Here is a 15,983-nt window from a genome sequence, read left to right as displayed (position 1 = left end):
AAAGAAACCGTACGCAGCTCAGATGTGGGAACGAGCCAGGATTTCCTGTTCATATGCCTCTTTAGTAGGTGCTCGGGCTGTTCTCCTTCTTTTATCGCCGTCATTTTCTTTGTCTGCCACCGAAGCAATAACGCCGGTGCAGATACAATGGATCAGATGTTCCCCCTGCCCCTGCTGCTGCAGCCCTCAGCCGGGAGACCTCTCTGTGCAGCTCTCCAACTTGAGCAGAACAATAAAGAAGATTTTACAGCTGTTGTGGGGATGGGGGGAGGCGGGGAGGCAGAGGGAAAACAGCTTGAGTGCCCGTGGCCAGCTATAATTTCTCCAGTGGGTCTTTGCTGACAGTTTTAGGATTAACAAGTGAGCTCTGTTCACAGGCATTTACCCCTCTGGATAAGCTGGCCTGTTTGTTCTCAAGGGTTTATTTTACCCTACAAAATATGGCATTGCCAAACAGATGTAGGCTTGTTCCTAGAAAGGCAAGTTATAGCTGAAGCTGCATCTCACAGAGGCTTTAGCCCTTGGAATTGTTTGGAAATGCTACAGTATTCCTCTGACCCTTTTCAGGGCAGTTTTTTCCCACAGACGTGCTGGTCGATTCTTTTATGGCTCTGTCCTTTGTCAAGGATGAATTAGGAAAAATAAACTTGCAAACAAAAAGTGGAGGCCCAGCACGGAGATCCTCTTGCTCCCAATGATTAAGAAGTGTTTTACAGCTTGGAGCGGGGGGAAGGGGGAAGAGAAAACAATACGTTCTCCTGCATTTTTCTTTCCCTCATTTTTAGCATGGTGGGTAATGGGGGAGGAGGGGGAAGAAATTAAAAAAAAAGAAAAAAGAGGAAAAAATAATAAACCAGTCTTATTATTTTTAAAGGCCCCCTTTTCATAGACTGGCACAAAGTGCTTTATGGTGAGTGCTGGAGAAAGTCTCCTGTGTCCCAGAGCTGCCATGGCGAGGGGCAGGTGATGAGGAAGGGAAGACTGCGAGGAGGAAGGCTGTGAGGATGCATGCTGGGTCAAATGTGAGTGTTTGGTGGCCAACATCTTGCTTTCCGCCTGGAGATTTGGCAAAGTTTGGCCATGAGTAAAAGTTTTCTGAGGGGCTGGGACCTGGGAATTTCCACCGATGAAGTGCATCAGGGGCAGGACAGCGAGGAGGTGGCAGGGGTGCGTGCCCAAGGTCAGGGCTAGTTGGTAGTGGGGGCAGAAAGAGCTCTGCCCCGATCCCTGTCCTCTGCAGGGGGGACCTCATCTCCCTCTCAAAAGGAACAAAATAACCTTAAAATCCAATTATGGAGATGCCAAGTCTCATCACAAGACATGTGTGCATTCATGGTCTCAGGTGATGCCCTGCCTTTGCCAGCCAGCATGTTTTTCCCCTCAGCAGCAGGTCAAGCATGCTGCTGAAGTTTTGGAGGCCAGATCCCCACCTCACCCACAAGCCCAGCTCCCTTTCCCTACAGTGGCATTTGGAACATGGCTCCCTCTCCCCCCCTACACGCTCCCTAGGACCATAGGTGCCTGACGCTCCAGCCCCACCCTGCTTCGTCCCTGGCCACAGGAGCAGGGAGGGTGGCACTAACCTGCCTCCAGACACCCCAGTTCAGCAGCTTCGCCCACCAAATTGGGGTGGTGGGAGTGTGCTGAGCAGGGCACTGCATGGACAGGGGAGGCAGTGTGAGTCCCACTTGATCCAGCCTGCCCACAGTGCTAGCTGCTCCCCAAGGCAATCTCACTGAAAATGGCAAGCTTTCAAGGTAATAAAAGAATGGCCCATAAATATGTTACCAGCATCACCTCTTCTTCCTTCCCAGGGTTAGATGCCTAGAGGTTTGCTGCAAACCTTACGGGCGCTGCCAGAGCACGTGGGAGAGAGCAAAGGTTCAAGTGTGGCAAAACCAGATTTTGCCCACCTGCCAGGCTCGGTCAGCTGAAGTGGTTGAACATGAAAGTGGGAATGGTTCTCATCTGAAATGAAGCTGATGTTTTCTCACTTGGAGGAATGAGCAGGCGAGGAGCACTCCCCCTGCTCTGCACTAGACAGGGACAGAACTGCACCATCTGGGTTGCCACACATCTCCCCAGCACACCCTCTGCCTGTCCCTGCTCTCCAGCCTTCGCTCCTGGTGGTGACTCGATTTTGTTTGCCCTGGGGTTACACCTCAGCCTCTTGTCCTTCCGTCCCCCAAAACTCATCTAGCATGTTTCATGCTTCACTCAGCACTTTCCCTCTGAAGCTTGGTTGGCTCCTGTGTGAGGAGTGCAGGTACCCCGCAAGCTCCTGCAGCTCTGATCCACACCCTGAGCTCTGCTGCTCCAGACTTCGCTCTCAGAGGTAGGTCTGAATCTCCCTGATGCCCCAGGCCCCACTCTCCAGCCTCAAATTGTTTTCCCCAGGTGCATCAGCCTGGCCAGAGTTCAAATGTCAGCAGAAGGGTCAATTACAGGCCACTTTCTTTACATTTACCCTATCTGAGATGTTTTTAGAGCAGCCCTAAATGCATTATCTATGACCCTGATCCAGTAATTACAAATGCTTTGGAGTGGTCCAGGCTAGTTTGTTTAGGTTTCTCCAGAACTGATTAGAGATTAGCAGAGCTAAAACCACCCATTAGCTGGAAGGCATAAAGCAGTGGTGGTTTCCAGGCTCAGGGACCAGGTGCTTCGTAACTGCCTGTCTCCCAGGCACCACCTCTCTTCAGCAAGGGTGCAGGGGAGGGAGGCAGAGTGCCGTGACTTTGTCTGGTCTACAATTGCCATACATAGCAGAGGCTTGTAGATGCTATACATAGCAGAGTCTTGTGGATTTGGACACCCTGGTAGCCAAACTCCTTGCTCATCCCTAAGCATCCCTCAAAGATGCTTTCATTAGTCTCAGGTGTACAAAGCAGTTTGAAATCAAGCAGCTGACCAGGAGGAGGTGATGCAAAAAGGGTTAAATATTGACCTAGGATGGTCAGGCACAGTGACTCAGCTTATAGGGATGATAAAACAAGAGGAGAGAGGATTTGTGTGGAGATTGTCCTTGACTTCAGCAGGTACCAGGGTTAATTGCTGTTGGAAAAGGACCTGGTGAGGATGAAGGAGATGTAGCTGAGGGAGGGGAAGGAAGAGCCTTTATCTCAGTCCAAGGTAGCAGTACATCTTTGCAGAGATTTTCCTACTTTAAACAAATCTCTGTTTGGAGTGGGACTTGGGTGGCTAAAGGACCTGGTACTACCCATAGCTTCTCTATTACAGTTTCCCAGTTCCAGTCCTGCGGGTATCAGCAGAAGGTGACCTCTTTGCAAAGACTCTAAAACTTCAGCACCTTTTCAGACATCACAAAATCCCAGCCCTAGCCTATAGGGAACAGGGATTATTAGTCTCTGGGTTTGGTGGGCAACAACCCTATCTTCTTACCTGAGGACCCACTCCTCTGGCCTCAGAGACCTTCCTGCTCCAGGCTACTCAACCCTCATTTCCCTTCAGTGGTAGGAGTGCTCCCACAAACTCATGGGCCTGGGCGTAAGAGCTGCCTCATTGCTTACACCTACTGAGTCTTCCAATGTGCTCCTTGGTTTCCATGGGGATTTAGATCCTCAGATAAAAGTTAGATTCAAAATCCCTTTGTTTCAGTGAGTCCAGATGCTAGAGGATCCAGCTCCTTGGAGAGGGCTGGAACAGCCTCGCAGTCCCATGACACAGTGGGAATAGGAAACAGGCAGGATCCCCCTGACAAATATAAGAACCCAAAGATCCCTTTGACATTTACATTGACCAGCTTTCCCTCGGTGTCTGGTACCCCTTGAGCAGGGCAGCGGGATGAAAGCATTTCAAATGCTTAAGAATTTTATTAGCAGCATCAGCCAACATTTCCACTTGTTTTGTATTTGCTGTTGGAAAAGCAATAACAGCTTTGGAGAACCTACTCAGGAGAGAAAACAACTCTTTCCTAGGCACCATGCTGGGATACTGCTTTGAGTAACAACATTGCATGCAGGAATGGAAAGGGGCTGCAGCCCCAGTAGGAGCAGGGATTGCTTACACGAGCCCACGGAAAGTGCTTGAATGGAACAGGATGAAGGAAAGGAAAGTGTGGGGTGACTACATATCAAGAAAAGACTCCAGCTGCTGGTCTCTAGCTGCCTATGTCAAAGCTTCCTCGGGGAAGTAACGTTATTCATCTCCTGGGACAAATAAAACGAGTACTGGAAAAAATACAGGGAACAGTCCTGTGTTGACTGGGGACAAGACAGACCATTCAGATCTTAACCCGGAGCACAGATCTCTCCTAGGGCAAGAGGAGTATTTGAAGGTGCACTGATATTTACCTCTAACACAAAGGAAACCCCAGGCCCCTGCAGTCTCCTGGCTGTTAAGGAACAGGAGCTGCTCCAGAACTAGGGAGCACACAGGGCTGTGCTGCCTTTGACACCCTACTAAAACAGGAATTTCTCCTGTCCTGTTTCCCTGGTCCCATGTCTGCACCTCTCTTGGGTCTGACTCATTTCTGGAGATGTGGCCAAGGCAGAGGGAGACAGAGCCAAGAGCTATGGGGACAGAGCATCTTGCAGAAAGAGGTCCTCATCCCACAGCTCCCCTGGCCTCAGACAAGCTCTGTCCCACCTCTGTCTCTGCTCAGTAGTAAAGGCAGAGACCACTTGTGAGCATCTTGGGGCAACACCAACTCTGCCTTTCTACCTCCAGGCAAAACCCCTTGCCCTCCTCAGCAACAGCACAGGAGAAAGATTGAGGAAGCAACCCTGTATAAAAGTGTCATTTTCGACTAGCAGCTACAGATAAACATCTCTGGTGAGCATCACAGCCCTTTGGTCGATAATGGTATTTAACCAAGAAGCCAGCAGAAAAACACCTCAACTCAGAATATTTAATCGTATGCTTTAAAGCATGCTACCTGTCAAGGCAGGTGTGGGAAGGGGTGATCTGTATCATCTCACTCTAGGGTAACGCAATGAGCCCTCCTGCACTGTTGCAGTCCTGCTGGGACAGCCAGGCAGCTTGGCGGGTGGGTTTCCCCTTCCAGGACACTCCCACAGCAGCGAGTCTTTCCATTTCTTCAGTAAGTTTATATGTGCCAGCCTGTGAACACAAGCAGTGACATGCAGCCCACAAGCAAGACCTCTTCCATGACCTTCTGCCCAAGCTCAGTTTTGGCTTGCCCCTCTGGAACTTCACTGATTCCTGTTACACAGAAGAAGCTGGACTAACAAGCTCTCCCCTTCCTTGCTGACATGGACACCCTGCCAAAGAAAATGCATGACAAAAGTAACAAGAATGGGCCACTACTGCCCAAGGCTGTATATTTTTTCCACCTGAAGAAAAGGTCTGCCAGTGATCCCACAAAACAGTACCTCCTGGAGCACCCCACCACAAGCAAACAGATGTCGTGCAAAGCAGAGGGTTCGGCTAGAGACCTCCAGAGGTCCCCTTCAGAGCTGGAAAAGGTTGCTCAGGGTCTTTGCCAGTCCAGTTTTGAGTATCTCTGGGGATGGTGATCCCACAGCCTCTCTGGGCTAAACTGGTCTCCCTGTGAACTTATTTTCTTTTCATTAAGACAGAACATCCCTCACAGCAACTTGTCCCTGCTGCTTCTTGTCCTTTCGTGGTGCCCCTCTGAGAAGAGACCTGCTCCATCCTCTCTGAATCCTCCCTTTGGAGAGTCAAATACAGCAATTAGCTCTCGCCCTCTCTTCTCCAGGTTGAACAAACCCAGCCCACAGCCTCTCCTCATCACTTGCTATCACATGCTAGTTATTAACCAGACCTTTTATTAAAGATTCTGGTGTCTCATTCAGCGGTAGAGTATGATTTTAGTTTTATAGCTCTGTATCTATTTCCAAGAATATTTTACTGGCCTGATGTACAAAGCTACTTAAACTTTAAAATGAAGTCATCTCTGCTGCAGAATACAGCTTGCTAATTAACCCTTCACAAAAACACTGCAGCTGAGATCTCAGAGCATGAGTACCAGCGTAGCCTAAAGAAAGGGCAGAGGGCTTTTAGGAAGATAACAGGAGGGATCCAGATCACAGGTTTGCCTGGACATCAGAGCTGCGTGAGCCAAGCTCTATCACATTGCTTTGAAAGCAAGCGGACATTAAAGCTGAGGACGCTCCCACTCAAATAAACTAAATTTGGATTTTAAGCACAGTCCCACTCTGCAAAGCAGCTCTATAAAAATGTCATTGCAGGACTTCCTGTTTATTGTCTCTCGCAGGCTCCAGATGAAACCCATCCCACCAGAGAGCTGTTTTCTAACAAGCCTTCTGCAAACACAGGTTCCTCTCCCTCATCCACCAGCTCTAAAACAGAGGGTCCAAATCTACCTCCCCAAACCCTATGCAACACCCTGGCTTTTGGGATAGCCACCAAGCCAGAACCTGCTAATCCATGTCTTGCTGCATGCTGGATCCATCCTTCTCCTCCAGCATCCACCTCTCCCATGGGCCACTCTGTCCTGGTGGGTGCTGCTGGTGTGGCTACAGGGGGGTATGGGGAGCAGTCAGGAGCAAACACAGCTCTTTTCTTAGACAATAAAATAGTTACTCACTTTTTTACCTAAAAAACAGCTGTGACCTGGAATAAAGCCTACTTACCTTCATTGCTAGGATTTTTCAGGGAGCCTAACAAAACCAGGAGCCCGTGTACTACAGGCATCCAAAGGCAAATGAGTACAAGATTTCCTACAGCATTTTTAACTCTCCAAGCCTGCAGCAAGTACAGCCCAGTTCTGACCCTTTAAAGGAAGCAAATGCACAACTGGTGCTGTTTTTCTGCAGTGTCTTTTGAGAGTTGAACCACACTTTAAATCACTTTGATGATGTACACACACTAATTTGTCCTGAGAACAAAGAGAGAGCGTCCCCCCCCGCAAAAAAAAGACAGAAATATCTGTTTCACTTCAAGCTTGGATTTTTGGTTTTTTTTTTTTAATTTGCTGGTTAAATCCTAAATCTTAAACTGCAGCCAGGTCTAAGGGTGAACAGTGCACATCCCCAGAAAGAACAGGACTTGATTAGGAAACTTCTGTCCTGCAGCATTTGGGACGCCATACCTGCCAGCTGGAACAGTAACAGGTAACAACATGAACGTATGGATGCACCATAGTTGTAAAGGAGCAGCAGGCACAATTTGAGCAACGTTTTGCACAGCTTGGGCAAAACTGCTCCTTGCTCATAGCAGGCAGGCTGGGGAAACAGCAGCTCTTCCAGAGAATCAGCTTTCAAGATCCCAGGGCTTGCGCTCCAAAGTGGACCAAAAAAAAGGAGGAAGATGTCTTCCAAAACAGCAGGAAACAGACACAGGAAACAAAAACCATACAAAACATACTTCTTGTATCAAACCACATTAGTAAGGCTGCAAAATAGCTAGATGCCGTGAATATAAGATGATGCCAGTACCAATCAGGACACCAACGTAGCAAAGAATAAAATACGGTGTTAGTGGCCCGGAAAAATGGCAAGATCAGCGGGGGAGCAAGGGGGAAAAAAGGAGCTGGATAATGCGATCTTGTCTGCTGAGAGCCCAAAACAATCCCAAAGGATCTTTCCTGAGGAATTTGCTGGGTTTGCTGCTCCGGGCCTGATGTGAGCAGCGCAGGGGGGATTGCGGGGCCAGGACCGCTCTCAGCTCGCTTGCCCTCTGCCGGCTGCCAGGAGCTCGGCGAGCCCGGCCCGGTACCCGGAGCACCGGGGTTAAACCAGCTCTTTTACAGTCCAGTCCTGCGTTCCTGAGGGACTGTCTACTCTGGGAACTGCAAGGGGAGGGGGCAGGGAAGAGTTGAACACAAGATATGGCAGAGCTAGAAACTGCCGTGGATACAGAAAGTGATGGAGGGCGAGTTAAATAAAGAAGAAACATCTTCTTCTTGCCACTTGTAGCTCTCAGAATTGTCCAATGTCTCAATGAAACAAGCTTTTTCTAGCTCAGGGTCTCAAGATTTGGTTGTCTGTCTTCCTGAAGGAGATTAACACTGCTTTCTAGTGCTGCATTAACATGCCTAGAAGAGCAAGAGGTGGATGTCAGGGGGGTACTGTCATCCTTCAGTCCAAGAAGGACTGCCCTGCCCCACGGAGAGCAGATGGGGGCATGGCTGGCACTATGAGAAGACATCCAGCTTTCAGACTCCTCCAGCCACTTTGCCACTGCAGAAAAAAACCCCAACCCAATGTCTTTTGTGGGTAAGCCCAACCCAGAAGAGCATAAGCACAAAAGATGTCCTAGGAAATAGCTTCTGCATCTCTTAATTTCATGGGACAGGTCAGGGCAGGGAGCTGCATGGCAGCCAGCCAGGATTCCTGTATATACACACCACCAGCAGCCCGCACATGAGCTCCCACGAGGTTTAAATCATGGTCTGTGGGAAAAAGTCAGCTTCTCTAGACAAACTATTCACATCAAAAAAATCAACAGTAGTGATAAGCACCTGGGGGAGGTTTGATAGCAAGCTCTGCATGATCCACATGGTGCCGTGATATCCATTCTTTCACCTGCATTCTCCCAGACAGGTGGGGTCTTTCTCAGAACACCTCACAGATCCCCCACTGCTGGGAATTCACTGGAAAACCCACCGTGGTGTGGCAGAGATGGGACCCAAAAATGTGGCTTCCTATACCCAACACTGCTGCTTGCAAAATAACCACAGTTGCCCTCTACAGTTGCTTTTCTCCTGCAAAATAAGTAGATGCTCCCACTCCAACATCACGGTAACCTCACCGCATGCACGTTGCCATTTTGCCAATGAACACAGTCATTAGTCAAAGAAGGGCAAAAGCACAGTGAACAGTATGAAGTGGTCAGTAAACCAGTTCACCACATTGGTCTGAACTGGGAAGAGCTGTGAGAAATCAGCCTGCCAAATCCTCCACTGGAGTCCTTCCAAATTACCCAAGCTAGCCAGGACAGCACAGCTTGGCTGGGAAGCTGATGGGATGGGGTGTTTGCAGGCAGCTGGACTTCCCCTGTGTCTAGACTGAGTTGGGAAGTGGGGCGGGAGGGTTGCACTCCATGACTCACCCCAGGCACCTGGCAGCATGGCAGTGGCCTCCACTCTCCCCCACAAAACCCAGCAGTCAGGGTGAAGGAGAGGTTGGGTGCACAGTCCCGAGAAGAACCAGTCTGCAGCTGGGCCTGGGTGCTGAGATGCTCCAGCTGGGGACCAGGCAGTCTGGCTGCAATATCTGTGCCCAGCTCTGAGCACACAGGCAGCCAAACTTGCTCCATCACTGCTTCTGTCCATGCCCTGTTCTATACCTAACTCGTGGAATCACAGGGGACATGACTACTCTACCTGAGTTTGTCCCCAAAATGGGACTCATTTGCTAGCCACATTACTGGCACACGATCACATGCCCCACGTGAGGCCTGGAGCCCTGAAGCCGAGATCCAAAACTTGGTTCATGTGCTCTGGGTGATCAGAGACACTGCTCCAGTCCCAGACAGACACCCAGAGCCTGACCCCTTCAGCAGGTCCTTTGAATATGAGCAGATCAGAGCTCTCGGTATCTGCTTTCAAACCCACTCTTGAACAGGCAGCATGGATATCACAGCTAGCTTCTGGCTGCCACAGCCTAATGTGAGCCCAGAAAGCCTAGCAGGGCTGTACTTCACACTGGGACAATAAAGCCACCGTCCCTCGGGACAGCAATAAACTGTCCCCAGAAAAGAACAATTCTGCTGGTGGATCTGCACTAGGGACTTCAGTGAGCCTAGCTAAAGCCACTCAGAAATCACATCACCCCCACCCCTGACCCGCATAGCTCTGCGGGTAGAAGTCTGTACCATTGCTCTGGCCAGAAACATTAGACATAACAAATGTATTTTTAAAACAAGAGGGAGGAACTTTTTCAGGCCTAGGGGGTAGAAGATGTTGGCTTGAACTGCAGGAGAAAGTTCAAGGTCAAATCCTCCCTCATGCAAACCAGCTCCTCCAGCAATGCTTTGCAACAGTGCCAAGTATCAGCCCCTATTCTAACATCTTCCACACAAGTACCTCTCTGCTTTGGGCACACACATATTTATGAAAAATATCAGGCTGTAAATCAGTTCTGCTCCTAGCTGATAAAGTCCTCAAATCAGTGTCCAAATCACGCCTGAAAACCACATGACAGAAAGATGGGTGATGCTGCCTTTCTCACACCAAGATGTGGGTGCATCGGCCCATGCTTCTGATTCAGGATCCCAGTGGGCTTCACAATTCTTGTTATCACCTCTCTTCCAAGACTGGGACAGACACATGGGCAAGCAGATCATACATCAGTAAAATGGATCACACTTAGAGCACTTCTGACTCTTCACCATGGCTTCATCCCACTGAGAAGCCAACCCGAAAGACCCTTGACCACTCTCAACAGACACCTACCCAAAACCCCTTTCCCAACAGAGATTGCCCAGAGCCTTATTATTTGTAGTCATTTTCCCAGACAACCAAATGGTTACTTTGTGGATCGAGCTCCAGTCAGTTAACAAAAGCAAGAGCTAAAACCAGAATGAAGTCCTATCTTGGGCCTCACTGCCAACAGATGTAATTTTATGAGTTGGTTTTCTTGGGTTTTTAAGTATTTTGCTCTCCTCCTCATTGGAAGAGAGGCAAGTGGTTGACTGTAGAGAAGGAAGGGATGAAGCCCACCCCACCCACAATGTTTTGTTGATCTCACTCATTTGCCCCAGCCTGAGCCACAGCAGATACTGAACAAGTTAGATTTGTAAGACAAAGTTGTCTCTTCAAATATGTTCAGTTCAGCATTTTGGTGAGCAGTATTTCCTGCAATGAAACCTCCTCTTGTAGGTACACTTCCTCCCCTGAAGAAAAGTCCTTATGTACAACAGATTAATCACTGTCCCCTGAGCATGGTGTTCCTTCATTTCTATTATAGTAAACTATTTTCAGGAAAAATACTGCATCAGGAAATTAACTGCACTAAAGATGCTAAAAAATGTATCTTGTATGGCTCAAAGCAATCAGCATGGCCATTTTTCTGCTCTATCCATTTTCAGTTCCTTGTCACCTTTAAAAACAATTGAGGAAGGTACATAATAGAGATGCTGCAATTTTGTCCTGAGGTCATTACCTGATCTTTAATTCAGCTAAATCCTCAACAGAATATTTTTCATGTGCCTGTCCAAAAGCAGTTCACCATTCAAGAGTTTACCCAGCTACCTGTGATTTCAAAGCACTCTTGTTAACTGCTTGCTTTATAGTGTTCCTCACTGCATAGGTGTCCCATGAACTTCCCAAAGGTTTTGGGGAGGCAGTCACCCTGGGGCGGCACTTGGCAGCCCCTCAGCAGAGCTGAGCAGAGCCCTGCAGCTGGAGGGGGAAGTTCTGGACATGTCACGGGAACACGTCATCAGTGCGACAGTGTGCCAGAGTCAACACTCACACTGACCTTCAACTGCAAGCAAGAAAATCCCGTAACAGAGACTGTGCCACAAACATCTGTGCTCTTGCTGGGGCCAGGTGAAATTATTGTAATGGGCTGCAAATTGGCCTCTCTCTGAAACCCATCCAGGGGCAGCAGTTGTGGGGATCGCGCAGTACAGGAGGAGCAGTTGTTGCACTCCCCAATGTGTTCCGGGTCCAGACAGCCCCACTTCTGGGGACTATGTGTTCACCAGCTGGGCTTGCAATGGGTAACCTTCAGGCCTCCCAGATCAGCCAGGGTCACCCCATCTCTAACAAGGTCCTTCACCCCAGGACTCTCTGCTTGGAGCAGATCTGATGGGCTGAGCCACCCCGTCCTCCAGGCTGCCCACAGAGTGGGCCATCAGTGGCTGGCTGGCCCACAGATCCTTCCCTGATAACTCACCTTGCCCTACAGACACAGATCTCCTTTTGCTGGTGCCTGGTCATTAGAGAGCTGCTCCCAATGCCAGGTTCTCCTCCGCTGCCTGGCTGTACGCTGGGACAAGCTGGCTTCATGTCCAAATTTTTCAAATATTTTGCTTTGTGGTTTTTCATGCAGCGCTCAAGATATTTTGCAAAAGGCACCTTATAAATTGACTCAATAAATACATATAAAACACTGTGTTTAATCCTTCCTTTCACATTCTTCTTTTCATTATTAAAATGTCCCCAACCTACTGACTCCCTCCCCACCCTGTGTTTAGGCCAGTCCAGTCCAACTTAAAATACTTTTGGCTTCTACAGGAAGACTGGAAAATTACTATTTTATTTCAAGGAAGCTTGTTTTGGACTAAAATCAGGCCTTGTAAATGGTTGAAGCAAAGGATGGCTGTAAGGACTATCACATCAGGTGCACAAAATAATGACAGCATGGTGGTGTTTTCATGCCTAGAGGCCCGGTACCGTATGACAAGACCTCCACTCACCAGCCCTTCCTCATTGGGGCATACTGAATAGGAAAAAGTACATACAAAAGAAGAAAAAATTCTCAGGGATAGGGAGGCTAAACGACACCCAGACATGGCTTGAAGAATGTGGGTACAGTGTTGGGGACAGGCAGGACTTGCTAACACCAATGGTAGGACTGTCTCCCTTGTATGGGTCTGTCTCCCTTTTAAAGGTGCCTGTCTGCACTGAATGACTCCTAAAAGGGGTTCATCCCCTCCAAAACCAGGTCAGATAGGCACTGGTTTGGAATTAACTTTAGAGGAAGATCCATCAAACCTGCTTTGGCTTCCTCGTCGCCATGGTGTTTGCATCACATCCAGCACCAGGGATGCTCAGCCACCCAACAATTGTCTGCTCCCATCAGCCTCCAGCTGCCACCTTCTCCTTGCAGCCCCGTTCTGCTCAGCAGTGATGGACTGTCTCCAGGCCCTCCATGCATTAAAGAATTAATGGGACGAGCCAACAAGGAGAAGAAGCGAAGGTCAAATCGTGATGGCAGCAGTATAGCCTGCACTGGCCCATGCTCTGTACCTCATATGTTTTCCCCAGTAGCTGAGGGATGGAGAGAGACAGCAAAGTACTAGAAGAGTATTTTGTACATCACTAGCTAATACCTGAGCATTCAGGATTTCCCCTGCCACCAGGTGACAGACCCTCATCTGAAAAAATGAGAATTAAACTTTGCTACCTGCAGCACAGCCACGGGGCACAGTGGGAGACTCATGCCATCCATATGGGCAAGGGGGCACCCTCATCTGACAGCACTCTGGGTGACAAGCTCCAGAGGATAATATCCATGCTCTTTAAAAAGCACAAAGCTCCTAAATAGGGTCTCATCAGCCAAGAAGTTAGAGGAGCTGAGAGACCACACTAGCCCAGATTTTGTTCCTGGAGCCCTAACCCTGTGGTTTAACTTTCTTAAGATTCCTTTAAGGATCACAATGTTCTGGCCAAGAGACCTTTGGGACCTCTTGGGTAAACGTGGGCATTTCTTGTATTCATTACCAGCCTCTGGCTGCATTAATACCTTAGCTATTTCATCACAGGCCTCTCATGCCTGTTAATATGTCTTTTGGACTCATTTCAGCCCGCAAGCCTCTCAGTTCCACAGTTTTGCTGAACAGCTTTGTCCTTTTTCAGAAGGAGCTGAGCACTGTGGTCTGGAGGTTAAAGCCCTGGAGGCCTGTGCATGGGACAGCTGGCCTCCATCCCTGGCTCTCTGCAGCCTGGGCACCCCTTTTACCCTTTCCATCCCTCTGAACCCGATAGAGAAAACCCAACAGCAGCAGGGTGACCTGGCCTGTGGTGTTTGCGGGAGCAGGAATTACCTGTGCATGGGTGCATTCGTGTGCATCTAACATTCTCGCTTCTTCACTGATAACTCAAAACATCATGGCAGCAGTGAGGCCAGGCACAACGCCAGCTCAGCCAGTCACATCCAACACTTGTGAAGCTTTACTGAAAGACCTGAAAGGCAGAGAGATCAGGCTGTTTCTTCTGATAAATGAAGGGATAAACCGAGCTTTTTACACAACTCTAATTATTTAAAGATGGCCACAGGCCCAAATGGAGCTTTGTCTTCAAGGCCTAAAAGGGGAAAGACCTAAGAGTCCTTTTCATGGGATTTTTCTGGATTTTTCTTTCTGGAAATAGTTTGACCCAGGAGTCAGGGAGAGCCTGCAAGTAGAGTCAGAGATAGCCAACCCAAACTCATGTGCTCAACAAAAACCAAGCCTTGAGGAGTGGGCATGGCAATGACCTTCAATGTCTTCTGCGGGAGGAAGATGCACAGAGCAGATGAGGACCAGAGTTCAGTTCCTGCTCCATATGCTCCTGGTAGCTTTGCTGCCCATCTCCCAGGACAGACATCCTTGCCCCCTTTTCCTTGGAGGTGCAGAAAAACTGGAGCTCATGTGCAACCTGGGGTTTCTCACCTCTGCAAATGAATCCCACTGGGGCCAAAATCCCAAGGCTTGCATCACAGGAGTTGGCAACAAAATGACTCAGGCTGGCCAGCTTGGACTGGCAAGGTTGTGGCACCATGACCAGTGTGTTTGAGAGGGACCTTCCAGGCAGCTGGCTTTGGTATCACCTAAGCATAGAGGTTTTGTTCCTCTCTAAGGCTTTTAACAGTGGTTTAATGAACAATTAGCCAAGCTGATCAGGGAGAATAGTTGTTAAAATGTTGTTGATTTTCCCTGCTATAAAATGTCATTATCCTTGACCTCTTTTTAACATGTTTCTCAGGTTTAGGATGAAGAAACAAAACCTCTGAGGCTTTCAGCAAAGGCCCATAAATTTGTTTTAAAAGAAAATAACCTCAGAGTTGGGGTTATTTGGTCTGTTTCCCATGAAAAATCTAGGAAAAAATCCTCAGAGAGAGATGTGCACTGTTGAAATGCTCAGTTTCACAAAAAGGACTGGTTTTCATTGTAGAAAAACAATTTCTGTAAGAAAATTAGAAGCATGTTTGATGAGATAGTTCATATGGGTTTGGTTCAATAAGAGCTACTGAATCTGGTATTCTTATATTCTTACCCTGTCACATTCTTTCTGAAACTGTCAGTAAAAAAATCTGCATCCTATAACCAGGTAACTAAACAAGATTGACACATCTTTGCTCTTTTCATTATAGACAGGGATTTGTTTTTCTTGAAGGCCTTAATTTGCAGTATTCAACAGCTTAACAATTTCCCCACGCCTTCTGCTCATTAATTGCATCAATGAAAGGAATGCATTTGATTTATATCCATCTACATCAAAAACCATCATGAATGACACTTTTAATAGGAACAATGAATTCAGCAATAACAGAAATGTCACAGTGCTTTCCAGGATGACAATAAACTGATAGATCTTGGAGTTTTTAAAGCAAGGATAAGGTAAATTAATTCGGATTATTCCTCCTGGTGCCAAGTCTAAAGCTGATGCCTTGCCAAATCTACTATAGAAGTGCAAATTGGTGAGGAAAAGCAATGAAAGATATGAACTTGTCACTTACTTCCCTGTTTCTCCAGACAGGATTTCAAACCACCTTCTCCAAAACAGCTGGTTCCGTGGCACACACATCCTACCCAAAGAGAAATCCTTGAAGAAAGTCTTCCACCATGGTCCACCCAAACACCACCTTTCTTCCTCAGATCCCTTCAAGAGAGTAAGTACAGGTCTCTCCTGAGTGTGGCTGTAGATGATGACTTCAAGGACCTTACCTATGGGTAGGAGAGCAAGGAAGAAAGAACTGGAAAGGATGTTGACACTACTGCGGGCCAAATGAAACCTTTCACAAGGCCAGAGATGCAGATAAAGTTACTTATTGCTATCTAAAATGTACAGCACCCCTCCTGCCCCTACATTTAAGGAAAGAACCAGAGGCTGCATTAGGCAATGTCTGGTTCAAAAGAGCTATCTGACCATGCTTTTACCTATCGGCAAGCCCACAAGATCCCCAGATCTGCTTGCTTTTCTTCCCATAAATGTTGTACAGGACTGACCATTGCAAACAGTTCCACACTGGTGGCTCTGGAAACTTCATTCGTTTGTGCCTAGAGGAGAAGTCAGGCAACTGAGCCAGCACAAGCTTCAGCCCAGACAGGAATGGAAAAAGAGGAGCCTTTTGCCAGTGCCCTCT

At 48.1% G+C, this 15,983-nt stretch overlaps 1 protein-coding gene across 1 annotated transcript in view; it reads right to left on the bottom strand.

Moving 5' to 3' along the window:
- IGFBP2 (insulin like growth factor binding protein 2) overlaps nt 1-15,564 on the bottom strand; it is an 82,504-nt gene extending 66,940 nt beyond the window's left edge. Inside the window, exons 1-2 of the mRNA XM_074828833.1 lie at nt 15,357-15,564; nt 13,684-13,822 (exon numbers count right to left, since the gene is read on the bottom strand). Coding sequence (XP_074684934.1) covers nt 13,684-13,699 — 16 coding nt within the window. The 5' untranslated portion in view covers nt 13,700-13,822; nt 15,357-15,564. The remainder of the gene's footprint in view (nt 1-13,683; nt 13,823-15,356) is intronic.
- Nucleotides 15,565-15,983: the final 419 nt, after the last annotated feature.

This window comes from Strix aluco, chromosome 6 (genome assembly GCF_031877795.1).
Source record: "Strix aluco isolate bStrAlu1 chromosome 6, bStrAlu1.hap1, whole genome shotgun sequence".
In the NCBI taxonomy this organism is placed as follows: Eukaryota; Metazoa; Chordata; class Aves; order Strigiformes; family Strigidae; genus Strix; species Strix aluco.
The sequence above is the reverse complement of the archived record's forward strand: the minus strand, read 5'-3'. Positions and strand labels throughout refer to the sequence as shown.